Source organism: Heteronotia binoei, chromosome 9 (genome assembly GCF_032191835.1).
Source record: "Heteronotia binoei isolate CCM8104 ecotype False Entrance Well chromosome 9, APGP_CSIRO_Hbin_v1, whole genome shotgun sequence".
NCBI lineage: Eukaryota > Metazoa > Chordata > Lepidosauria > Squamata > Gekkonidae > Heteronotia > Heteronotia binoei.
Window position 1 is genome coordinate 50,899,150 of NC_083231.1, and position 24,074 is coordinate 50,923,223.

At 45.3% G+C, this 24,074-nt stretch overlaps 1 protein-coding gene across 1 annotated transcript in view; it reads left to right on the plus strand.

The window, feature by feature from the left end:
* The window catches only part of FSTL5 (follistatin like 5), a 608,027-nt gene that overhangs the window by 543,417 nt on the left and 40,536 nt on the right, over window positions 1-24,074 (plus strand). Inside the window, exons 14-15 of the mRNA XM_060246574.1 lie at window positions 5,072-5,179; window positions 9,892-10,016. Of these exons, the coding sequence (XP_060102557.1) occupies window positions 5,072-5,179; window positions 9,892-10,016 (233 nt within the window). The remainder of the gene's footprint in view (window positions 1-5,071; window positions 5,180-9,891; window positions 10,017-24,074) is intronic.

Here is a 24,074-nt window from a genome sequence, read left to right on the forward strand (position 1 = left end):
GAAATGCCCCACTGTAGTTATGGGTAGGCTTCCCAACCCCCCCCCCCGCCCTGGCAGGGGGCCCCTGAATTTGCAGCCTCCTCCCCCGCTCTCCAAAAATCCAGAAGCAAGGGGGGTGGAAATGGCATCAATTTTAGTTCCACTCTTCCCCATTGAGTTTCCCAGTTAGGTTCTTCAGCTTTCCGAGGCTTCTTCTCATGCCCAGTCAGCTGGCCAGAGGGGGAAGCCCCACCCCCAGAGGATCATGTGCCTTTCTACCTCCGGAGGCTTCAGTCTCCGATTGAAAGGCTTCAACTCTGGTGTGTCTGTGTTGCTGTAAAGAAGCTGGCAGCAACTTGTGAGTAGAGAGGCCAGATTCACCAGAAACCGGGTGGGTGGGGGGGGGAGGAGAGGGAAACATCTTCATTATTCCCTATGTGGAGATCGCTTCTCATAGGGTATAATGGGGAATTGATCTGGAGGTTTCGGGGGCTCTGGGGGAGCTGTTTTTTGAGGTAGAGGCACCAGATTTTCAGCATAGTATCTAGTGCCTCTCCCCAAAGTACCCCCCAAGTTTCAAAACGATTGGACCAGGAGGTCCAATTCTATGAGCCACAAAAGAAGGTGTCCCTATCCTTCATTATTTCCTATAGAAGGAAGACATTTAAAAAGGTGTGCTGTCCCTTTAAATGTGATGGCCAGAACTCTCTTGGAGTTCAATCATGCTTGTCATACCCTTGTTCCTGGCTCTGCCCCCAATGTCTCCTGGCTCCACCCCCAAAGTCTCCTGGCTCCATCCCCAAAGTCTCCTGGCTCCACCCCCAAAGTCCCCAGATATTTCTTGAATTGGACTTGGCAACCCTAGTCATGGGCCTGCTGGGTAGCAGTGTGTGTGGGCAAAATCTTGGGATATGAGTGCACAGTTACCAAAATGTGAATGATCAGTCTGATGTAGTGGCAAAAAAGGCTAATGTGATCTTGGGGTTATTAACAGAGGCATAACATACAAATCACAAGATGTCATAGTCCTACTGTGCTCTACATTGGTGCAGCTGGAGGACTGTGTGAAGTTATAGAGGTCTCACTTCAAGAAGGTTGTGGACAGAATGGAGTGGATGCAGAGAAGGGTAATGAGGATGATCAGGGGCCTGGAGACCATGTCTGCTAGGAAAGGCTGAGGGACTTGAGAATGTTCAGTCTGGTGGAGCTTGAAAGGGGACATGATTGCTCTCTTAGTATTTGAAGGACTGTCACTTAGAGGAGAGCAAGGAGTTTTTCTTGTTGGCAGCAGAGGATAGGACTTGCAAGTATAGGTTTAAATTATTGGCTGGATATTAAGATTCCCCCCCCCCATAAGAATAGTTCTGCAGTGGAATTGGCTGCCTGGGGAGGTGGTAAGCAAAAATCTACCCCCCCCCAAGTAAAAAAAAAATCACCCAGAAAATCAGCAACAGAAAAATCATTCTTTGTCCATAAGGTATCAACATTGAAGCTCCTGCTATCCTGCCCAAATGTGTTTTGCTATGTACCTTCCCTACCTGTTGCTAGTGCTGGGCCAGATCAGACCTTATATATACCATTTCCCTGCTATTTATCAAAGTCTCATGAGATCACAGGCTAGCCTTCTGGCTTGTGGTATTTATGGAGAGCTCATAGTGTATGCCTCATTATTATGAGGCAGAATTACCCCCCCCCCTCACCATCCCATAGTGAGTTATGTTCTGTAAGCTTTGTCATGAAAACATGGGGGTGGATCTTCCATTGTTCAAGTTTAGCACTCTTGCTACTTTTCCACACTGGTTCTTCCCAAATATATATATTTAAAAAAAGGATGTCTGAAGTGTAGTGTATAGTCATACAGTCTACTCCAGCTCCTTGCCTGTCATTGGTTGCACTTGCAGTTTACATCTGTGATGCTCCCAGTCTTTCCTCCTTCCAAGTTTGTTTGTTTGTTAGATTTTTTTTCTGCCTTTCCTCCAGAATGGTGCTCAGGCACCTAACAACATAACAATACAGTAACAATTACAATAATAAAACCATAATTTCAATAAAATCCAATTAAAAGCTCAGCACACAGCAAATGAATGCTTTTGGCATAAAAAACCCAACAGCATTCATAGTAGATAGATCCAGGTGGGCAGCCATGTTGGTCTGAAGCAGTAGAACAAAGCAGACTCAAGTAGCACCTTTACGACCAACAAAGTTTTATTCAGAATGTAAGCTTTCGTGAGCTCTAAATATGCTTAGAGCATACGAAAGCTTACATTCTGAATAAAACTTTGTTGGTCTTAAAGGTGCTACTTGACTCTGCAACATTCATAGCAGAATCTGATGCCAGCAAAGTATATCTTCACACTCTTGAATTCCCCAAATACCACAGAGCTTTCACCTTGGCCTGCTTTAGTCACCTGCCTTTAGTGCTACTGGAAGGGGGATATTTACACTGTGTTCTTGCCAACTGAATGCAGTGAAACAGTGAAACACATGTTATTATACTCCTTCTCTTGCAAAGGCATCCATTCAAAATATCTCATCCCTGTTCTATCCAACTTCCCATGAACTTCTACTCAAAGTGCCAAAGTACTTTACCTATACCTTAGCACTGAGATCTTATCCGTAAAATGCCAGTAACTAATATTTCTTCCATCTCAAACAATTCAAAACATTCAGAAAATGTTGTTACTCAGAAACAGGCAATAGCAAACCATCTCTGAATGTCTCTTGCCTTGAAAACCCTGCAGGGTTGCCATAAGTCAGCTGGGACTTTGATGGCACTTTCCACCATTACCATCTAAAGGAACTCAGGTTCCAGATATTGAGAAGGACCCTTCTTTCTCTGAGACCCCAAGAAGCCGTGGGCGATCATATTGGATAATGCTGAAGTAAATTGATCAATGTCTTATATAAAACATTTTCACTTGTTCAAGGGAATGTTTCATGACAAGTTTTCCACATTTATTTGTAGTTGTTATGCCTAATTGTGCTAAAAAAGGGGGAAGACAGCCACCACCTTTCTCATCACTATTCAGTATATATATGAAATACAGTGAAATTTTGGAAATACACTTTCCAGGTGTTAATAGATGTTGCTATTTTTCTGTCCTATTGTTTTGTTTAAGTGGAAGCTAACACACAAGAGGGAAATGTTTAATAGATTTTACTGAAGTAGTCTGATTATTTTTCTCATGAATAACCTTCTCATGAAAGCCTTGTGACAACAAAATTTTAACTTGTGCTATAACTCAGGGAAATCACCACCTAAGGAATTGACTGTGATCTGATTTGGCTCCACAAAACTACAAGCAGGGGACAGGTTTCCAGCTCCCCTCCTGTGTCATTTTTGCCAGTACAAATGAACATTTTTTTTGGGGGGGGGGGGGAGTCTGTCTTCTTGACATGGCATTGGAAGGAAATTAGAAACCCTCTTCCCTCTCTTCGCAGTGATTTGGAGTCAAATGGAGCACTGTTAAGGTAAGATACCCTGTCCTAATATATGTCAGCAATTCAGGACAGGTACCTGCACTTGCAGCTCATGGAAGATATAACATCTACAGCAACCTCACCTGAACAGTAATGTGAGAATTATGTTTGGTTGCTTAAGAGCCACATTCTTACATGCTTTGAGGTGGGTCAGTGAAAAGTGATTGTTTCAAACGTTGTGTAGTTCACAGTGCCAAAACTATTGATTTGAGCACCAAAGAAACAAACAAACACAAAGCCCTTCTGCAGGTGTTATTTAAGAGCTTTTTAAAACAAAGCAGCTGCTAGTAAACAACTGGGCAACCTTTTGCTCAAGAAGCAATTTTGCTTTAGAAGAAGCAGAGGTTTTAGGGTTTTTTTCGGTAACACCTCAGGGGTATAGTTAAGTATCGCCAGTGGTCTCAGCCAGCCATTAGCACATTATCTTGAGAATCTACATCATTACTTTAAATTAGATTCACTTAATTAACCAGCTGGTACACTTCTCCTCAAACTGATAAACAAGCTGTGCTGCACAGTTCTATAATGATGAGACCAAAAAGTACAGATGGACTCTGTATTTTTTTAAAAAAAAAAATAATGAAAATAGGAAAATAGTCCTGAGAGTTGTTATACTTTCGGTAACTTAATTGAGAATAACAGGAGAAGTGCAAGGAAGCACCAACACAATAACAAGAGGAATAAAAGTAAAACCAGTAATGAACATGCTGCCATCTCTTCTTATGGTAGATACTCATTAAAATAGGCTAAATTCTGGAATATTCTGGAATTCTGCAAAAACAGTAGCACTGGTGAGAAGCGCTGGACACTCTCACTTTAATAGTCATCCTGCTCCAACTTTATTCATAATCCCTTACCATCATTATGAAGTCTCTCAGTGCATTTTTGTAGCATAACAAATGGTACGATATCTTCGGGAAAAAGTGTGCATATTAAATTAAATTAGGGGAGGACTGCAGTTATTCCTCTCCTAATTTAATAAACTTAAAAGTAATTTTAAAAATTACATACTCTACTAACAAAGAACAGGCAGATAAAAAATAGGAGCAGTGTTGTATAAGTTTCTTTCACTGTTGATAGCAATCTTTTTATCTCATTTAATTAATTCATCATGGAATTGTATTAGGGGAACTTGATTGCTGGTTGAAGGATTTGGCAAACTCTTTCATTTGCTGCTGAAAAGGAAATGCACTTTTTCCAGATGAATCCATGGTCAATCCAATCTACATTTCCCTCTTTAATTTACAAGTCAAACAAAAAACAAAAGTTCCCAGATGAATCATAGAAGGTCAGAATGGTAAACAAACAAATGTCTGCTCACCCACTTTTGTCTTCAGCATTTTAATAGTGGTGTTTCAGCACACAATGTAATTGGATCTAAAGAGTGAACATATATCGATGTCACACTGCTCAAATAATAATCAAATAACACTATTATAGCAGAAGTGCCCCTCCTTCAAATTAAGCAAAGGATGACTTCATCAGCAATTGACAGCCTAATTTCAGAATCAATGAGACAACTTCATTTGGGCATAATTTCTGCCCATAATATTTATGACACTACCAAATCAAGTTAAGGCTAATTATTTTCTTGCTTCTTCACATACTACAGGCTGTAAATACAGACCCAGTCCCAGTGAAACTTCACTATGACCGATCACATGATCAAGTGTGGGTTCTCAGCTGGGGAAGCTTTGATAAACACTCTCCTACATTACAGGTCAGTATTCTTAAGTATGTGCATGTGGTAAAAACAGGTGTATTGTACAGTCCTGTGTGGAGTGTTTGGAAGGGCCCCAATACTGAAAGTGCCAGGAAGAATTTTGTTAGAAGCTTTCTTCTGGATGTGCAAATCTTCAAAATAGAAGAAACTTTTAATCCAGAAGTACATTTTTAAATGGGACCTCCCTCCATGTTCATTCTCTTCCAATTTTCCTACAGATACAAACGCTTTTTAAAAATTAGTTCTAAATAAACATTAATCAAAGTATTCCTTACGTGCCTTGTATGTTGGGTTTCACCTTCCTTTGCTTCTACACCTTTATACTAATCAGCCCAGTAAAATTCTTTTAATCTGATATCATTTAGATACAGTTGCCATGGTGTTTTATCCCCTTTCCTGCGTGCTCTTCCTATGGTATGGCTATAATATAAAAGCACTTTCTCACATAAAGCAGCAGTCAGTGGCATTGGTCCTCATCACTGCATTTGTTGTCCATCTGGGATCATGAGTGATGATCATGTAAAATTCGCTCTGCATGGATGCTTTGAATACCACAGAAGTATTTGGAATGAACCTGTAGAAAGTTGAGTCTGCTACTGCTGAAACATCAGGGTACCTTTAAAAAGGTAACATCCCAGATTTGAGCATTTCAAACAAATGGCCACAAATGTATGTGTTGCTTACTATAAGTGATGGTATGAGAAACCTGTTGTAGTGAAAGTACCAATTTACCTTCAAGAGGGCTAAATAACCCAACAGATGCAAAGCTATTTCTGATTGCATGAAACTTCTGTCTATCTCTAGGGGTTATAGCAAAATAACCAAATGTATAATTCTCTTAATACAAGAATTGTGCAAAGCTCTGCATCACATATTTATTATACCTTGGAAATTGTTTAGATTGTCTGTGAATGTATGTGTTTCAAAATGGGAGATAACTATCAACCTGAAAGTGTAGAGTAGAAAAGAACAACATGTTTTGGTAGATGGGTATAATTCCGAATGCAGACTGTAATGTACTGCCATTGATTATAACTTAGTAGGGGAGGAAGTTTCCAGTGAATATTAAGCATGCACTGGATGACTTTGTTATTGAACTGCATTTCAAAATATTTACATGTACTTTGTGGGAAAATGGGCTAGTGAGCTGCTTTAAGTTGGCATATATTTTGATCAAATCACCTTGTTCTGCTGTCCTGTAAGATGAGGTTGGGGGAAGGGTCTACAGTCACTACTGTGTCCTTGCAACATCAGAAATTTGTGAGCTGTGCTAATATATTGAACTAATCCAAAATTGCAACATAGGACATTATTTTAAAATGTGGCAATACAATAGCAGGCAAAAATCTTAGAGGCAAAGAAACATGTGGACCAGAGATTTGCTGAGGTTGAATGTGGGGAAGTTTACCAAGGAATCTACATACTGTAAATAGCTATTTGATAAAATTCCACACATTGTATTGCATCATATTGGCCTAGAAACTGGAACGAGATTTCTACTTTTGTCTCATAATAAGGATGTCCTCACTGATGTCTTGACCAATCTATGTATGTCATTCTATATTATACGTATTTATAAAATGCATTACTGATCTCAGTAGAAAATGATAGGTTTAATTTTATGGGTAGTCACATAATACTTTGATTGTTTGCATAAAATGTCCCTTAATGTGAAAATTATTTTTAACACATTTGTTTACCATCACAATACTCTTCTGAGGTAATCCAACAACACTATTATGACCAACTGAAAATGTCACGAGCTAGTAAGCAAAGGGTCTGAGTTCTCTAGAGTGCTTTACCTGATTAGATGTTAAGCAAAACCAAAACAATAGATGTAAGTACAGGGAAAACATGGTAAAAGCATTGTGGGAAGCATTATTTCTCAGTCTGTAGCTTACTACAGTGTCAAATGGAACAGAGGGAACGTTTTGCAGTTGTAATTAGGTTAAGCTATTCAAGGTAGAAATAATCTCTCAGGCAGTACCAATAGCTACTGGGATGAAGAAGCAACGTCTACTCTACTTTGAGAATAGAAAAAATAGGCATAATTTAGATCCTTCTTTAACGGTAATCAGATCACACAGCAGAGAGCAGAAATACAGAAAACAGTAAATATTTTTAATATAAAGAATAACTACTGTTGTCTTCTGCTCTGTATTACAAGGGACCATATGTTATGATTCTAATTATGCCTGGCTTTTTGTAGATTTAAAGTCAGAGCAGCATATAATAGCAATTAGCTCTAGGGATTTACAGTCTGAATTTTTAACTAATCAAAATATAACCCAAACTACATCCACTTGTAAATATAGGATATGTTCTGAATCCTAACATAATTATTTCAGACCTTTGAAAGCATTCAAAAGCTTTTCATTCTGATCATTATGACTCTGGTTCTTCATTGTATGGTTTCATTTTCCCAGGCAGAGATAGAGTAGTGAAGATAGAGTGTGATTTTACAGGTATATTCCTGACAGGGATATACTGAGTGCAGTGCATGCAGCGTAGTTCATGCAATGTGAAGTTTAAGTGACTGGGGCTTTTTGCTAACCTAGGCCAACAAAAAGAAACCCCAAAGGGTTTTAATGGCAAGAGATGTTCAGAAGTGGTTTGCTATTGTCTGCCTCGGTGCTGCAACCTTGATATACCTTGGTAGTCTTCCAGCTAAATACTGACCAAGGCCAAAGCTGCTTATCTGCAGAGATCAGATGATATTGGAATAGCCTGGGCTATCCAGGTCAGGACCTATTTGATTCTATGTAAGTCTGGGCCCAGTGTTTGCATAAACCACTGCATTCTTGGGCCAGCACCTGGTAGGCAGGAACAGTGTTTTCCTTGGCATGTGCTAGCAAGCAGACAGGGCAGGTGGGGGAACAGTAGATGCGAAGTTAGGGCAGAGGATTTTTTAAGGTGAAATGTACAATGAGCTGTATACAACAAACTTTTCCACTGGTGAAAAGAGAAGGGACCACTTTTAAACACCAAAAATACTATGCTGGAGATCCTGGGACCTCCATGGTCAAAATCAATATGGGGTGAGGAATGTCATACGGAGAGGAATTGGGTGACATTGTTTATAAAATTTGCTGGATCAAAGCCAGTGCCTGGAAATTTCATCTCAGTTGATTGGGAGAGATATGTCACATCCAGAAATGTGCCACTGAAACCAATGGATATAATTATCCAGTCAGTTTCCTAAAATCACTAGTTTACATTCTATTATTAAAGTATCCAACCCAAGTTTTGAAAAGAGCCCCATCCAAATGTAACATTTGATGTAGCAGTATTCAGTGTTGTCTGACACTTTGGCTCACCCACACTAAATAATGCACTTTCAGTTCACTTTCAATGTATTTTCCAACTGGATTTTGCCAGTTCACATAGTAAAATCCAGTTGGAAGTGCATTGAAAGTGCATTACTTAGCATATATTACATCCCTTGTTTCATATTTTGAATGGCTTGACTGAATTGTCTGCATTATACTTCCTGTGTTCCATCTGGATATTATAGCAGTCTGCAGACTGAAGGGCTCTTCTACCATGCCCAACAACTTCTTTTTCTTCTCCTCTCCTCTCCCTTTCTTTGTTTTGCTTTACTTAACATCCAGCCTGATGAAGAGTTCTGGAGAACTTGAAAGCTTGTTCACTGCTCTGACATTCTGGGTTGGTCTTAATAAAAAGTATTACTGCTACTTTTGAATTTGATTTAATAGACGAATATGGCTGCTTAGTGACTACAGTTTTTGCCTTTCAGGTAAGTAACTGTTCTCCATATGAGAAAACTGGAATATTTGCTTACAAGAGACTTTATGGTAGAAGACCCATTTCGATTTCCATGCCCACACATTCTTTCTCACAGAAGCAATGGATTTTTTCTTCCTTTTTTGATTCCATTATGAATAAGAAGTGCAAACTGGAGAGCCAGTTTGATGTAGTGGTTAAGTGTGCAGACTCTAATCTGGGAGAACTCCTCCACATACACCTGCTGGGTGACCTTGGGTCCGCCACAGTTCTTGCAGAGCTGTTTTCTCAAGAACAGTTTCTCTGAGAGCTCTCAGCTCCACCTGGCTCCCAAGGGGTCTGTTGTTAGGAGAGGAAGGGTGGGTTAGGAGAGGAAGGGAGGGTTAGGAGAGGAAGGGAGGGAGATTGTAAGCCACTCTGAGATTCCAAGTGAAAAATGGGGTATAAATCCAGTCTCTTCTATGCATCTCTGTGGAGGGCTGTGTATTTTTCACATATCACTCCTGACTGAAGAACTGCTCTGAGGACGGTCTCCATATGATCACCTCACATATTTTTCTTTATTTATCCCAATGAGATCCAGATTGGCTAACAACATTCTCCCTTTCTCTCTTAAGCAGGTTAAACTGAGATTGTATGACTGGCCCAGGGTTACCAAATACTGGGACTGAATGTATGTTGATCCCCTAAAGTGTCTTCAAACTCATTCCATTCTTGCTTTCTTTTATCTATTGTACTTTTCTGATAAAGGAGAACAAAAACAGGACATGGAATCTAGTTTTTAAATTTAATTAGACAAAACAATGGGTTTTGTATGCATTAAACTAGCTTTGTTTGAAATAAGGATGTCAGAATAGGTTGGTTATGTTTTGCCCTTAGTTAATATAATTTACTTGGATGTAATTTATTCAGAGAAATTATTAGAAGTAAACAAAATATGAGTAATTGCACTATGTGATCTCCAGGTGATTACCCAGGCCAGCGGGAGCATTTCTCACCATACAATTCATACTCAACCTGTAGGCAAGCAGTTTGACAGAGTGGATGACTTTTTCATTCCATCTACAACACTCCTCATCAATCACATAAGGTAAGTGATGTACAAACAACTGTACACTGCTGTGCAGCTAAAGGCATGACCACTTTTGTATTTATTTATTATAAGGACCTTGGTGTAGTATGCATACAGTTGTCTCATTTTTATTGTCATAACAAATGGTGTGAGGGAAGATAGGCTAAGAGGTCCTTCATTAAATTTTATGATTTAACAGATGTTTAAACCAAGGTCCTCTTAGTCCTCATGCAATATTTTCTATACCACAACTGGTGTACCGATGGCATACATTCTTTTCCCCTCAGATCTCCAACCAATCTCAGATCTCTTGCTGTTCCACTCCTCCCTCATTGCAAACTATCTGGTCATGTGAAGCATTTACCTATAGTGCCTCCACATCTTTGAATTGTGTAATCTCAGGTCACTGACCATCAGGGTCCTACCCTTAGGTCCTCAGTGAAATTTTCTCAGGAAACATAACTTCATGCATCTATATATTAATCTGGAGAGTTCTTTTTAAAAAATCTCTTGAATTGGAAAACTGAAAATTGAAAAAAAAAATTGAATCTGCAGTTGTGTCAACTGAACACCCTGAGCTGTTCATCGGAGGGACGGGGTATAAATTAAGAGAAATAAATAAATAAATTATGGCCCAGGATGTCTTGCACTCTTTTGCTTTTTACCTATTCAGTGGTATGTATCATTTTGTATAAATGGATAGAGGGAGTGTGATAATGTTGATTATCCTAGGCCTCTCACTGGATTTTAATATCATTGATTATGATATCCTTCTGCACTACCTTTCTGGACTGGGTTTAAGAGGCACTGTTTTGCTGCGGTTCCAGTTCAATCTGGATGGCAGTTTTCAGAAAGTGGTGGTAGGAGACTGCTGCTTGGTGCTGGAAGATTGCTGCCTGTGGCATTTACAAAGTCCTTTCTTGTCCCCTGTGCTCTTTAACATCTACATGAAACCACTGTGTTTCATCTAGAAATTTGGGCTAGATTGTCATGAATATGCATGTGAAAGTCAGCTCTAGCTCATGCTTCCAGCTGATCCCAGGGAGGCTGGAGAAACCGTAAGCAGATGCTTGGCAGCAGTTTTGGAATGAATGGCTAATAAAACTTAACCCTAAGAAGACTGAAATGCTACCAGTGAATGGAAGGCCTGAACCAGGATTTCAGGTGCCACCAATTCGTAATGGGGTTACACTCCTCTTAAAGGAATAGATCTGTAATGTGCGCCTAGACCTACATACCACAAGCAGGTGGCATGCAGGTATAGCCTGGAGTGCCTTTTACCAGCTTTGACTGGTTAGGCAACTGTGGCCTTGGCTGGGCAGAAAAGATCTGGCCACTCTGGTGCTTGCCCTAGACTAGATTGTGCTGTATGTGGAGCTGCCCTAGAAAAGTGTGCAGAAACTTCAATTGGCACAGAATGCTTCAGCCAGGATGTTAACTAAAGTGAGTCATAGGGACTATATCATTTCAGTACACTGGCTCCCAATCTGTTTCTGAGTACCATTCAATGTGCTGTAGTTGACCTATAAATCTGTATACAGTTTGGGACCAGCATACCTGAAGAACTACCTACTCCCTTATGAACCTACCTAATCACTGCAATCATCTTCCGAGGTCCTGCTTCAGGTGTCCCCAGCTTCTGAAATCAGGTGGGTGGCAATGGAAGAGGGCCTTCTTGGTTATGACACCAAATCTCTGGAACTCTCTCCCCAGGGGGATTTGTCTGTCCTCTTCTGTTGCCATCGTCTGTCAGCAACTGAAGACTTTTGTTCATTCATTTGCTTCATTTGGCATTCATTTAGGGATACCTCCTTCCTGCCTAATGATGTAATTGTTGTCTTTATGTTTTTGTTTATATTTTAGCTCTGGTTTTAATTGTTTTAATGAAGTGTGTTTCTTAGTTTTAATGGTTTTTAGATGTGGTTTTATTAGGGATGTTTTAATCTGGTAGCTGCCTTGGTGCCCTTTAAAAGGACATAAAAGCAAGGTATAGATTTTATAAAAATAAATACATAAGAACATAAGAGGCCTGTTGGATCCAACCTGTGGTCCATCTAGGGAAGCACATTGTGTCACTCAGAATGTTCATAGGGTTACACAGCTAGACATGGTGATTCTTGGATACTTACAGTTTTTAGTGTAGTATTGCCTGTGTGCCAACACTATTCATGACAATTATTTTAAATTCTGAAAGCCACTGCAAAAGTTTTACTCTTTGACTGTGTTATATAGCTTTTATTTATGCTGTAGTTCTTTCCCCCAGGTAATCTAAATATGCTATTGGGGTCATTAGACACATTTAAACAACCATTTTCTCAGTATGTTTGGATGCTGATGAATTTATCAAGAATGGTGCCTAATTTAGTGATTTTTTTTTTAACCCAGGCACCCCTCCAGCAACTTGTAGTGAAATGTGAAAAGGCTGCACAGAGCTTCACACTAGGGCTGTTTTCCTAAGTAGTTGTGTTATTTTCAAATATAGCTTGGTATTTGGTATGGATAAAAATAGTATACCAACCAGAGTGGCACTGGTGACTGGCATGGGAATGGGGAAGCTTGATTAGAATAAGTACAACACAGCATAAGAGTGTTGGTCCATTCTGTTAATGAGACCTATTAATATCCATGAAACAAATCCATTCTCTTTAGATAAATGTTCACAAATAATTCTGTGGGGATTCATGACTAAAAACATCAAATGATCCCTTAAGTGCTGTTCAGATATTTTTCCCTGAAGATATTTTAGTATTACGGTAGAACAACCTTTGTGCTACATCATTAGGTACGTGTTTTTTTGTATAAGAAGAAAGGAAAAAAAGATCTGTGGAGATTAAGGTTAGAGGTCAAAGGATGAAATGTAGTGCCGTCAGTGCATTGTGTTCCAAATGGAACAAAAAGAAATGGAGTGGTTTAGAAATTCAAAATTAAATGGTGCATTTTACATACAAATACTCTTCTCCAAAGCCTTCCCTCATAGCATATACAGAGGAAATTCTGTACAAGCATTCCTTTTGTGTGTAGAATTGCCTGGTGATTGACATGAATGAAGAAGTCCTTGGAGGCAGACATTGTTTCATAGAAATGATATAAGTAAGCTGGAAGTGGTGCTGAATTATGTAGTCACCAAAGATTGGTATTGGGATGAACAAATGTCCTCTGCTTCATTCCATTATGGCTCTGCATGTTTGCCCCACACTTCATTCCATTCCTTAATTCCTATTTAAGTAGGTCAGTTTCTAAAATTAACTCTAGAAACTTAGCAGATGAGGTTGGCGCAGCTTCTCACTCCTTCAGCTTTCGCTCCTTCCAGCTAAGAATTTCATAACATTACTATGTAAAATTCAGTTATTGATCCATTGAGGCTCAATGTAAGTGTGCCCTTTGAAGCACAGTATGCAGGGGCCATGCTTTATTGGAAACAGCCCTGTCATGACATCAGCAGGGTTTGCATTCAGTGGTACATCTTGGAAGCCTTGCATGGTGTGCTCTTTGGAAAAGTATTGCAGTGCCAGAAGGGGACCTTTTTGTGTAACTACTTTTTGTAATGGTGAAATGTACCCCACACATTTTAAGTAGTTTTTCAAGGTTCCTCTGAAAGGGTAAACTGTTCTCCCATGCAGAGTGAGGTCAACACTGATGCATTTCCCACACTCTCCACTGGCTTGGGCCATTGTCATAATACTAGATCTGATTGGCTACTAGTGGCAAATGCCATTGCCCCCCTAGTTGGAATGAAGAGGCAGACACAAGTGTTGGGTTTTAAACCGGGCCGCTTTATTAAACTATTAGCAACTGTAACTGGCAGGGGGGTGAAAACCTGAACCAGACAAGCCCTGGGGTCAACACCTGGACCCCGCCTTGTCCAAAGGGCGAGCCACCCTGCCCCCAGCACAAGCCCGCCGTATTCGGGTTGTAGCTGAGCGGCCAGGCCTTCAGCCATCACCATCTGGGCTGGCATCAATCCCCATGGAAAGATCCACCCAGGTGAGGCTCCCTGTGATCTGCATTCCCCGCACTGAGCCGTTTAGCCCATCTACGGTTCCTGCAGACCACCGCACCAACGGTGCTAGGCCATAGGTGCTCCCCTGGAAAACCCTGTGGCCAAACCTCCTCCAGCCTGCGACCATAACAAATACCACTAACAAAACCTAACCTACTAGGCAGTACAAGGTAGGCGAAAAACACCCCCACATGCGCCAATTGTGTGGAAGTGAAAAAATTCCTACCTGGCCCCTAATAAGGCGACTGGCATATGCCTGTACTGCCAAAAGGGAGGGTGGGCGGGCAGAGAGCCAAAACAAACTGCGTGGAGAGGGGCGGGAGCCAGGGCTTATATAGCCCCGGCTCCGCGCCGAAACAAGCACCCGTATGTTGGGTGATGTCGCCCCTTCCTCCTTCCAAGGAGGCAAAGACGGCCCCCAGCCTAAGCGCCGGCAAGCCGGCTTGGCTGGGGAGGGGCCGGACCTTGCCCCCCTAGTTGGAATGAAGAGGCAGACACAAGTGTTGGGTTTTAAACCGGGCCGCTTTATTAAACTATTAGCAACTGTAACTGGCAGGGGGGTGAAAACCTGAACCAGACAAGCCCTGGGGTCAACACCTGGACCCCGCCTTGTCCAAAGGGCGAGCCACCCTGCCCCCAGCACAAGCCCGCCGTATTCGGGTTGTAGCTGAGCGGCCAGGCCTTCAGCCATCACCATCTGGGCTGGCATCAATCCCCATGGAAAGATCCACCCAGGTGAGGCTCCCTGTGATCTGCATTCCCCGCACTGAGCCGTTTAGCCCATCTACGGTTCCTGCAGACCACCGCACCAACGGTGCTAGGCCATAGGTGCTCCCCTGGAAAACCCTGTGGCCAAACCTCCTCCAGCCACCGCCAATGCCAAGCCTCTGCTTAGGCATTAGCGCCCCAACGGGTGGCCCAGAGCCAACCGCACCCCCTGCCGTATCTCATCTAAAAAGGCCCGGTTGCCCAACTCAAAAGATGAACGCCATCCGGCCGATACAGGTTGGCCTGCTCGACCCGTATGGCCGGATGCGGGAGAAAAATTCCCAATCCCCCTTCCATGGCTTTCTGAATGGCCCTATTGGCCTTACGCCTGGCACGTTTGACTCCACCCCTACATGGCCCTATTGGCCATGCGCTTAGGCGCTCTATCTCCCCGGGTGAAAGGGAACACCTCCAAGTCTTTCATGGTGATCTAGTTGACCATATCAGGACCAGCCAAGAAGGACAAGCCCTGGGGTCACACCCTGACCCCGCCTTGTCCAAAGGGCGAACACCCTGCCCCCAGCACAAGCCCGCCAGGTTCGGGTTGTTGCTGAGCGGCCAGGCCCCGAGCCATTCACCACCTGTGCTAGCATCAATCCCCCCATGGAAAGATACGCTCAGGTGAGGCTGTTCAGTGATCTGTAGTCCCCGCACCGAGCCGTGTAGCCCATCTGCGGTTCATACAGACCACCTGCACACTTGGTGCTAGGCCATAGGTGTTCCCCTGAAACCGCCCAAACGAAAGACCCAGATGTGCGGAGAAGGTGCCCCGCCTCTCTCCGCACTACGGCCAACACTGGCCCCCAGAGACCCAGCCCTTCCCCAACTGCCCCGTCGCTGAAACCCAGCTGGGTGCCTGTTGGAGACCACATGGCTTGAGGGGCCACCTGGAACTCCCCGCTGTGCGCGCAGATGAGAACACGCTGCCTCTGACTACGAGCCACAGCACCTGAAAAAAAAGAAAATTCGTCAGAACAAGTCATGACCAGGAGGCGATAAAAACCTTCGCCCTCCAAAAATGCCCCCCAGGCAATCAATGGGCGCACCTGGTTCAAAAAGGTTGCCGCCCTCTGCAGGCCAACCAATGTTGACATCACGTCCCGGGGCGCCCGTCCCGCAGTGTCAGTAATTAGACTGCACAACTAACTAGCTAATACATAGTGCCCAAAACAGGCCCTCAACGAGGCCGCATGAAGCAGCGCAGTCCCGAAAGGGGAAGAGCATAACTCGTGCCACAGAACCAGTCAATTAACATGCGGTCCCACGGTGCTCCCAAATGCCCGGAATTGGGAAGCCGCTTTGTCATATGCCCTTCTGCTAGTAGGTCTTCTCAGCCAACCCATGGGCTCTACCAATAAAGGCAAACGCCACCAGTTGGCCCCCAATAGTCCTTGCCTCCAAACCTGTCACTCTTCAACACGCAGGATTACATAATATGAGCCGTCGAAATCGGCCAGTAATCCTGCAACACCACGGCCCCATGCGGCTCCTGAATAGGAAAGTCGCTCTACCATGATCCCCTCTGGTACTAGGTGCCAAAGCCAGCTGGATGTGCCTACCAGCTTCAGCTTCCCAAATTGCCAAAGATCTGGGAGGAATGACGTCGGCCGCGAGTCAACTTCCGGGGCGAGCTGCCTAAAGCACCACAGCGTTCACCGCCCCATTGCAGCCTCCGGGCACATGCCCTACCAGGAATCAAATGTTCCACCGGAAGTAACGAAGTATGAATAACCTAACCGGGTATGTCACCCACACGACTTAGAAGTCAAGGGGTTGATAGCATGTACTACCGCCATGTTAAAGCCCCAGACAAGTCCAAACCGGTCGGCGAGTAGCTCACCCCAACGCCAAACTGCCACTAGAATTGGGAAAAAAAAAAAAAAACAATTCCAAAAATGGCGGGACCACACTGAACCCGCTGTCCAAAGCAGGAGCTCCTGGCGTCCCAAATACACCTCAAAGAGGCCCCACCAGGTGGCCCCACTTTCATGCACAGTTAAGGTGACCAACCACCTACTGTAATTAGAGCAGCGACACCCTGCGTTGCCCACTAAACACAGCAAACCGGCCCCTAAAGTCATCAACCACTTTCACCAGCAGCCGAACTGCCCACTGGTGGGTATCGAGCTCAATGCCCAAGGAATGTAAGCACCGTACTGGGCCCCTCGGTATTCTCATACACCAAAGGTACCCCCAGCTTGATGTCCAACTCCTGAAAAGCATGTAAGAACCAGGCGCATCACCTTGTACCAGCTGGACCGACGAAAAGTAGGCGCCCCAATAGTGCGCCATGTCATTAAACCCGGTCCTATCCTATAACACCCACTCCACCAAGGAGCCAAAGCGCTTGAATACAGCGCTGGAGACCGAGCACCCCATCGGGAGGGCCCGATCCATATAGATTTACTCACAAAACAAAAACCAGGAACTCATAATCCTAAGGATGAACTGACAAGAGGCGAAATGCCGCCCCAATGGCATATCGCCCACGCTGCCCCAACACCACAAACCACACAGTACTTTAACCGACTGGTTAAAGGAAGTGTACTTCAACCGAACATAATTCCATAAGTCACCGACACCCCTCTGGGGTAGGACCGGTGAAGAATAAGGCGATATTCCCCTGGCGCTTTATTAGGCACCACCCTTGGGGTAAATACGCACAATGTGGGTACAGGCTGTGTACCAAAAGGGGGTCCTAAGATCCTGCCTTCCTGGCGCTCTTTGGCGCTCTTACCCTAACTACGTGCTCAAGACCCGTCCATTACAGCTGAAAATTGGCCCTAGGCCCCTGATAAGGGATCCGAAACCTCCCCCGACGGGGAGCCTGGCCCCAGGCCACGGCTTTGACCTAATACATGCGGAGGAGGCTTGAGCCACACCGCAAAGCAGACCCTCGTGCTTAGGCCACGCCCCCCCACATGTGCATGCCACTGCTCCACGCCACATGCATACCACTGCTCCACGCCAGAGCAAAAGCCAGGGTAGAGACGACACCATGGGAACAGCAGGTGTCACTACCAGGGCAGCCTGTAATCCACAGCCAGTAAGCCCAAATTACCCAAAGCGGATCCATGGGGGGGCGGGGCACACCCTGCATGCCCCAAGCCCAAGGCAGCTCAGAACTCTCCTGCTCAGCGGGAGTCACGGACCGCCCAGTGCCCCAAGCCCCACCACCCGACGCCGGGGGGGGGCGTTCGAATAGGACCGCAGGGCCCCCCTGCGTCTGCTGCAACAGGAGCTTACCGCCAATACCAAGGGCATTGCAGCCCCCTGGGGTCTGCTGCACTTTGCCTCCAGACGCGCCGTCGCCAGCCTGATCACCTGACAGACGCCCGTCCAGGCCATCCTCCTGGTCCAGTTCCAATTGCGGCTCGAGCCCAGGTGCGCCGCCCCATGCAGTAGCAAAGCGGGCCAGAACCACCAACTCAAAAGCTAGCGGCGCCGAATACCAAGAGGCGCCACAATGCCCCTCCCAGATGGGAGCACCCTTGGCAACTATTTACTGCTCGAGGGCGTCTAACCGGCTCATAATGGCCCTTCAGACCCAATTCCCCTGACCCAGCTCTTTAACAAGGCCGGGCTGCAGGCATCGCCCCTGGGCCGGGCGGGCAGGCTGATCGCCCTTGGACCTGCCCAGCTCTATCATGGGTGCCATCAAGGCACCTCTAATCCGCAGCCAGGCCCACAGCAATAACTGAGGGACACCTTCCCGGCTGGTCCCAGTTCCCCCATCAAGTCTAAATGGCACAATAACTGGCTGGGTGCCCAAAAGGTTAAGCTACACAGTAGCCACCCGGCCTAACTAGGGGAAAAGATCAGGCAAGACCCCAAGCCGCACAAGGTAGAAGGCTAAGTCAACCTCGAGCCGGCCACCCGAACACCCGGCCCCCGCCAGGGACCTAACTCAGATCATGAGCAGAGCATAGGACTGTGGTACTGCAGCGTTAACACTCAGCATCGAGGGGCTTTTCCAACATTCCCAACCGCCAGCTGGCACAGTGCAAAGAGGAAGGGGAGGGGGTGCTTAACTGCGCCGACCGCCCTGAGTGCGGCGACGTCCTTCCGATATGGAAGCCCCTGTGGCAACCATTTGTTGCTCAAGCCCCTCCAGTTGTCTCATGATGGCCAACCGGACACGACCCCCTTGTCCTGGGTCCTTGGCTGGGCATGGTTGCTGTCCCCGCCCATGGGCCGAGCGGGCAGGCTGCTTGCCCTTGGATACTCCCTGCCCTACTTGGGCGCCAGATAATGCCCACAGAGACGCTACAATGAATTAAAATGAGCCACATCGCCCGTCAACCCAGAAGGATGAGTGGGGGGGGGTGGATAAGCCATGGCCGGCTCCTTGCCCAGGCTCCTCAACCGGGGTAGAAGAAGAAGAAGAAGATATTGGATCTATATCCCGCCCTCCACTCTGAAGAGTCTCAGAGCGGCCCACAATCTCCTTCACCTTCCTCCCCCACAACAGACACCCTGCGAGGTGGGTGGGGCTGAGAGGGCTCCTTTCAAGGACAACCTCTGCCAGAGCTATGGCTAACCCAAGGCGATTCCAGCAGGTGCAAGTGGAGGAGTGGGGAATCAAACCCGGTTCTCCCAGATTAGAGTCTGCACACTTAACCACTACACCAAACTGGCTCTCTCAATTGGGGTACCTTACTGGCCCCAACCACGGGGTGGGCGGGCGGGCTGTTTGCCCTAAGACTTGCCCAGCCCTCCCCCTTTTTTTTTTTTTTTTTTTTGGCGCCATCCCGAGTGTTTCTATAAACACAAGCCACCAATAACAGTATCTGCACACAAAGCTACCATTGCCCACTAACAGGTGAAGTATTAAGAAAATGCAGGCAGAGGGCGTCCCCAAAAGCACACCTCCCCAAAGGCCAGAGGCACAGTCTAGCAACCAAGCAGCCGCCCTATGGACCGCTGGCTCCCCGCACCCACCAAAGAGAAAAGGGGAGGGGGGAAAGACTGGAAAAAACCAGCCCTGTGCACCCAAGAACAGGTCTCAGGCAGTCCAGCCAAAAGAGGGGAGGGGGTGGGAGTGGTAAGCAGATGTCTGCTCCCTGCGGGCCTGCAATAAAAAACCTTCACCAATGTGTGTGTGTGGGGGGGGAGCAGCTAGCTCCAAGGAACCAAAGGCCGCTACGGGCCGCACCAACAATGCCTGCTCTGAGGCAAGGAACAACCATTCACTGGCCAGCCGCTTGCGAACTGCCCCTAACAGGAGCCGCTGCGCACTTCCCTCTCACCGAGGGGAAAGGAAGGAATGACTGGCACATGCTGCCGCCAGAAATCACACCCCCCCCAATCCGGCCCCTAAGCAACCAAGGGGCTAGAGAAGGCCAAGGGCCGCCTCGCTAGCTTCGCGCACTCGGGCCTCCCGTCCGATTACTGCCCAAGCCGCGCGCTAATCAACAAAAGAAATGACTCAGCCTCGCAAGCGCCGCAAGCCAAGCACGCGTCCCCGAAGCAGCAGTCTCCGTCGCACCGGTCCTCCGTCGAAGGCCTCGTCCGCGCTGCGACCAGCACGCGGCTCTCACACAGAGAGCCAAAACAAACTGCGTGGAGAGGGGCGGGAGCCAGGGCTTATATAGCCCCGGCTCCGCGCCGAAACAAGCACCCGTATGTTGGGTGATGTCGCCCCTTCCTCCTTCCAAGGAGGCAAAGACGGCCCCCAGCCTAAGCGCCGGCAAGCCGGCTTGGCTGGGGAGGGGCCGGACCTTGCATTTATTAAGGGTTATCTGCTGACTAGGATGACCCAAGAAAACCACTACAAATGAAGTCAAAACAGTAGTGTGGGAGACAAAGTGCAGCAAAGCACCAAGTGGGGAAAGGAATATTTACGTAATGTGGTTGGAAGTATTTTTACTCCCTCACACACTGCTTTTTTGAAAAATGAACCAGGCAAACATTAAACACAGTGATGAGTGGGGGAGAGTTTGCTTGAAATTCAGCAGCATCTCCCTCTCCAAACCCATGAAGAATGTTATCACAAAGAACCAGCTTAATACAAGATCTGTCTTCCGGTCCTATAATCTTTTGTGGTGCATAATAGTGTAGCCCTAAGCATAATTACACCCTAAGTCCATTGAAGTCCGTGGACTTAGCAGGGTGAAACTCTGCTTCGGATTGTACTGTAAACAATCCCACAGTGGCCAACCTCTGGAGATTCTTCTGTGCTAGCTATATTATTTGTGTTTGTAATAGCTAGGGTGAAGGACCCTGCTACTCTAGGTCTCAGAGACCTGCCAAATAGTTGACCTAGAGTGATCTTATTTCAAGAAGAAGATGCCTTATTTCCACAAATTTTCTGTGTGGATTTCTGCCTTTTTGTTCCTGCCTTGGAAGTTATTATTCACATACCAGTAGATCAAATGCAAGAGTTCTTGGTTCTCTTTTCCGTCATATATATTCTGACCTTGGTCTCACCTTTACACAGAGTTGTCAGCTGACTAATAACTTATTTGAACATAGTACAGAAATTTTTTGGGGGGGAGGTTAAAAGTCAGACATTTTACTAGCATTTGTCTGTATATTAAATTAAACCAGTAATTAAATTTTGAAACTATGCAGTACTGCCCTAGGATTAATTTCCCCCCCCTAGAGTTATTTATTTGTATATGTTCACTGATTAAAGTGGTCTTTTTCACAGCATGTATTTTGCTTTTAGGAACTTTGAGAGTTGGTTTAAATAAAAATGAGCCATCTGAGTAGTGTAGCAGGAAACTCTTTAAATTAACTGCAGCTGAGAAATCAATCAAATTAGAAACCGTATGGAAAAAACTGTCTATTTTACTTAAGCTATCATCAGTCATTAGTGAAAGTATTCAGCGGCAACACCAGCATGCATAGGACATCAAAAAGTAACCATAAAATTTCAAACCGTTTTGTTTTAATATTGAAAGCAATGACCTGACCAGGATAGCCCAGGCAAGCCCAGTCTCGTCAGATCTTGGAAGTTAAACACAGCTGATCCTGACAATTACATGGATGGGAGAGCTCCATGGGATACCAGGAGTGGAAGGCATAAGAACATAAGAGAAGCCATGTTAGATCAGGCCAATGGCCCATCCAGTCCAACATTCTGTGTCACACAGCGGCCAAATATATGTATATAATAGCCACTGATGGACCTGTGTTCCATATTTTTATCTAAACCCCTCTTGAAGGTGGCTATGCTTGTGGCCGCCACCACCTCCTGTGGCAGTGAATTCCACATGTTAATCACCCTTTGGGTGAAGAAGTACTTCCTTTTATCCGTTTTAACCTGTCTGCTCAGCAATTTCATCGAATGCCCACGAGTTCTTGTACTGTGAGAAAGGGAGAAAAGTACTTCTTTCTCTACTTTCTCCATCCCATGCATTATCTTGTAAACCTCTATCATGTCACCCCTCAGTCGACATTTCTCCAAGCTAAAGAGCCCTAAGCGTTTCAACTTTTCTTCATAGGGAAAGTGTTCCAGCCCTTTAATCATTCTAGTTGCCCTTTTCTGAACTTTCTCCAATGCTATAATATCCTTTTTGAGGTGCGGCGACCAGAACTGCACACAGTACTCCAAATGAGACCGCACCATCGATTTATACAGGGGCATTATGATACTGGCTGATTTGTTTTCAATTCCCTTCCTAATAATTCCCAGCATGGTGTTGGCCTTTTTTATTGCAAACGCACACTGTCCTGACATTTTCAGTGAATTATCTACCACGACCCCAAGATCTCTCTCATGGTCAGTCTCTGCCAGTTCACACCCCATCAACTTGTATTTGTAGCTGGGATTCTTGGCCCCAATGTGCATTACTTTGCACTTGGCCACATTGAACCGCTTCTGCCACGTTGACGCCCACTCACCCAGCCTCAACAGATCCCTTTGGAGTTCCTCACAATCCTCTCTGGTTCTCACCACCCTGAACAATTTAGTGTCATCCGCAAATTTGGCCACTTCACTGCTCACTCCCAACTCTAAATCATTTATGAACAAGTTAAAGAGCATGGGACCCAGTACCGAGCCCTGCGGCACCCCGCTGCTTACCGTCCTCCACTGCGAAGACTGCCCATTTATACTCACTCTCTGCTTCCTATTACTCAGCCAGTTTTTGATCCACAAGAGGACCTGTCCACAAGAGGCAGAGGCAGGCTGTATTAAGCCACCTTTCTGAACATCCGCCACATCTCAGTAGGAATCGCCAGAAGTCACCATGATTTCCAGGCATACATGTGCACACACACATACAAAAAAAAATTAGAGCAATGTAACGCAATGTAAAACAATGTAGAACAATGTAAAGCAATAAGAGCATTTCTTCATGAAATGATGCCTACAGGCTTTTGTCTTCTCCCCCAGGTAGCTGTACTGTGCAATTAGCAGAGAGCCAGTATGGTGTAGTGGTTATATAACCACTTTGCTTGCATCAGATAAGGATCTGGGAGACCAGCTTCAAATCCCTGCTTTGCCATGGAAGTCTGTTGTTGACCATGGGCCAATCACCAACCCTCAGCCTATCCTACCTCGCAGGGTATTTGTAAGCTGCTTTGGGTCTCCACAGGGGAGGGACATATTCAGGGTATAAATGAAATAAATAAATAATGATAAATATATTTTAAGATTTTGGCGCTAGATCCTATGCAGTGTCACAAAGGATCCTTGACCACAATTTCTGGTTGAACATGTATGCAAAGAAGCTGAGAAATGTGCCTCAGCAACACTGATCGTGTTGTACAGGATGCTGAGTTGTAGTTTATTGCTGAGGGATTGTTTAATTGTTGTCCCAGACAACTAGCTGAGTCAGTTTAGTATTTGAAACTAGCCTGTTTCTTACATTGCATGAGAGCAAGCACCTAAGGATAAACCTGCTTAGATGGTAATGCAGTTAGTGATTCAAGGCTGGGTCCAGACTGGCAGCTTGGGGTGCACAGGATACGTCCCAAATCGGACCAGCTCAAAATGGAGCAGTGGAAGCCTGTCCACATGCTCCCTCGCAAAGCGCCCATGTTCTGTGAGGGAGGTGCTTTGGCATGGTCACACGGCTGTAGCACACTATCCCCTCAGCTCAGTTTGGTTTTCTTCCCCCCCCCCCCCATTCATTTCAGTGGTCATGCCCATGCACCTATGTGCTTGGAAGCAATGTAGTTAAAAAAAAAAAAAGCTGGAAACAGCTTGGGGCAGCCTGGCGGGTTCACACTGCCAATCTTTTTTGCTTGCATGTTGCGGCATTAGACGCTGGAAAGGCGGATGGTGTGTGGCACAAAAATTTGCTACTACTTTGGAAGTGGTAGCTTTTTAATCTGTCCCAGTGATGCCTAAAGAATGG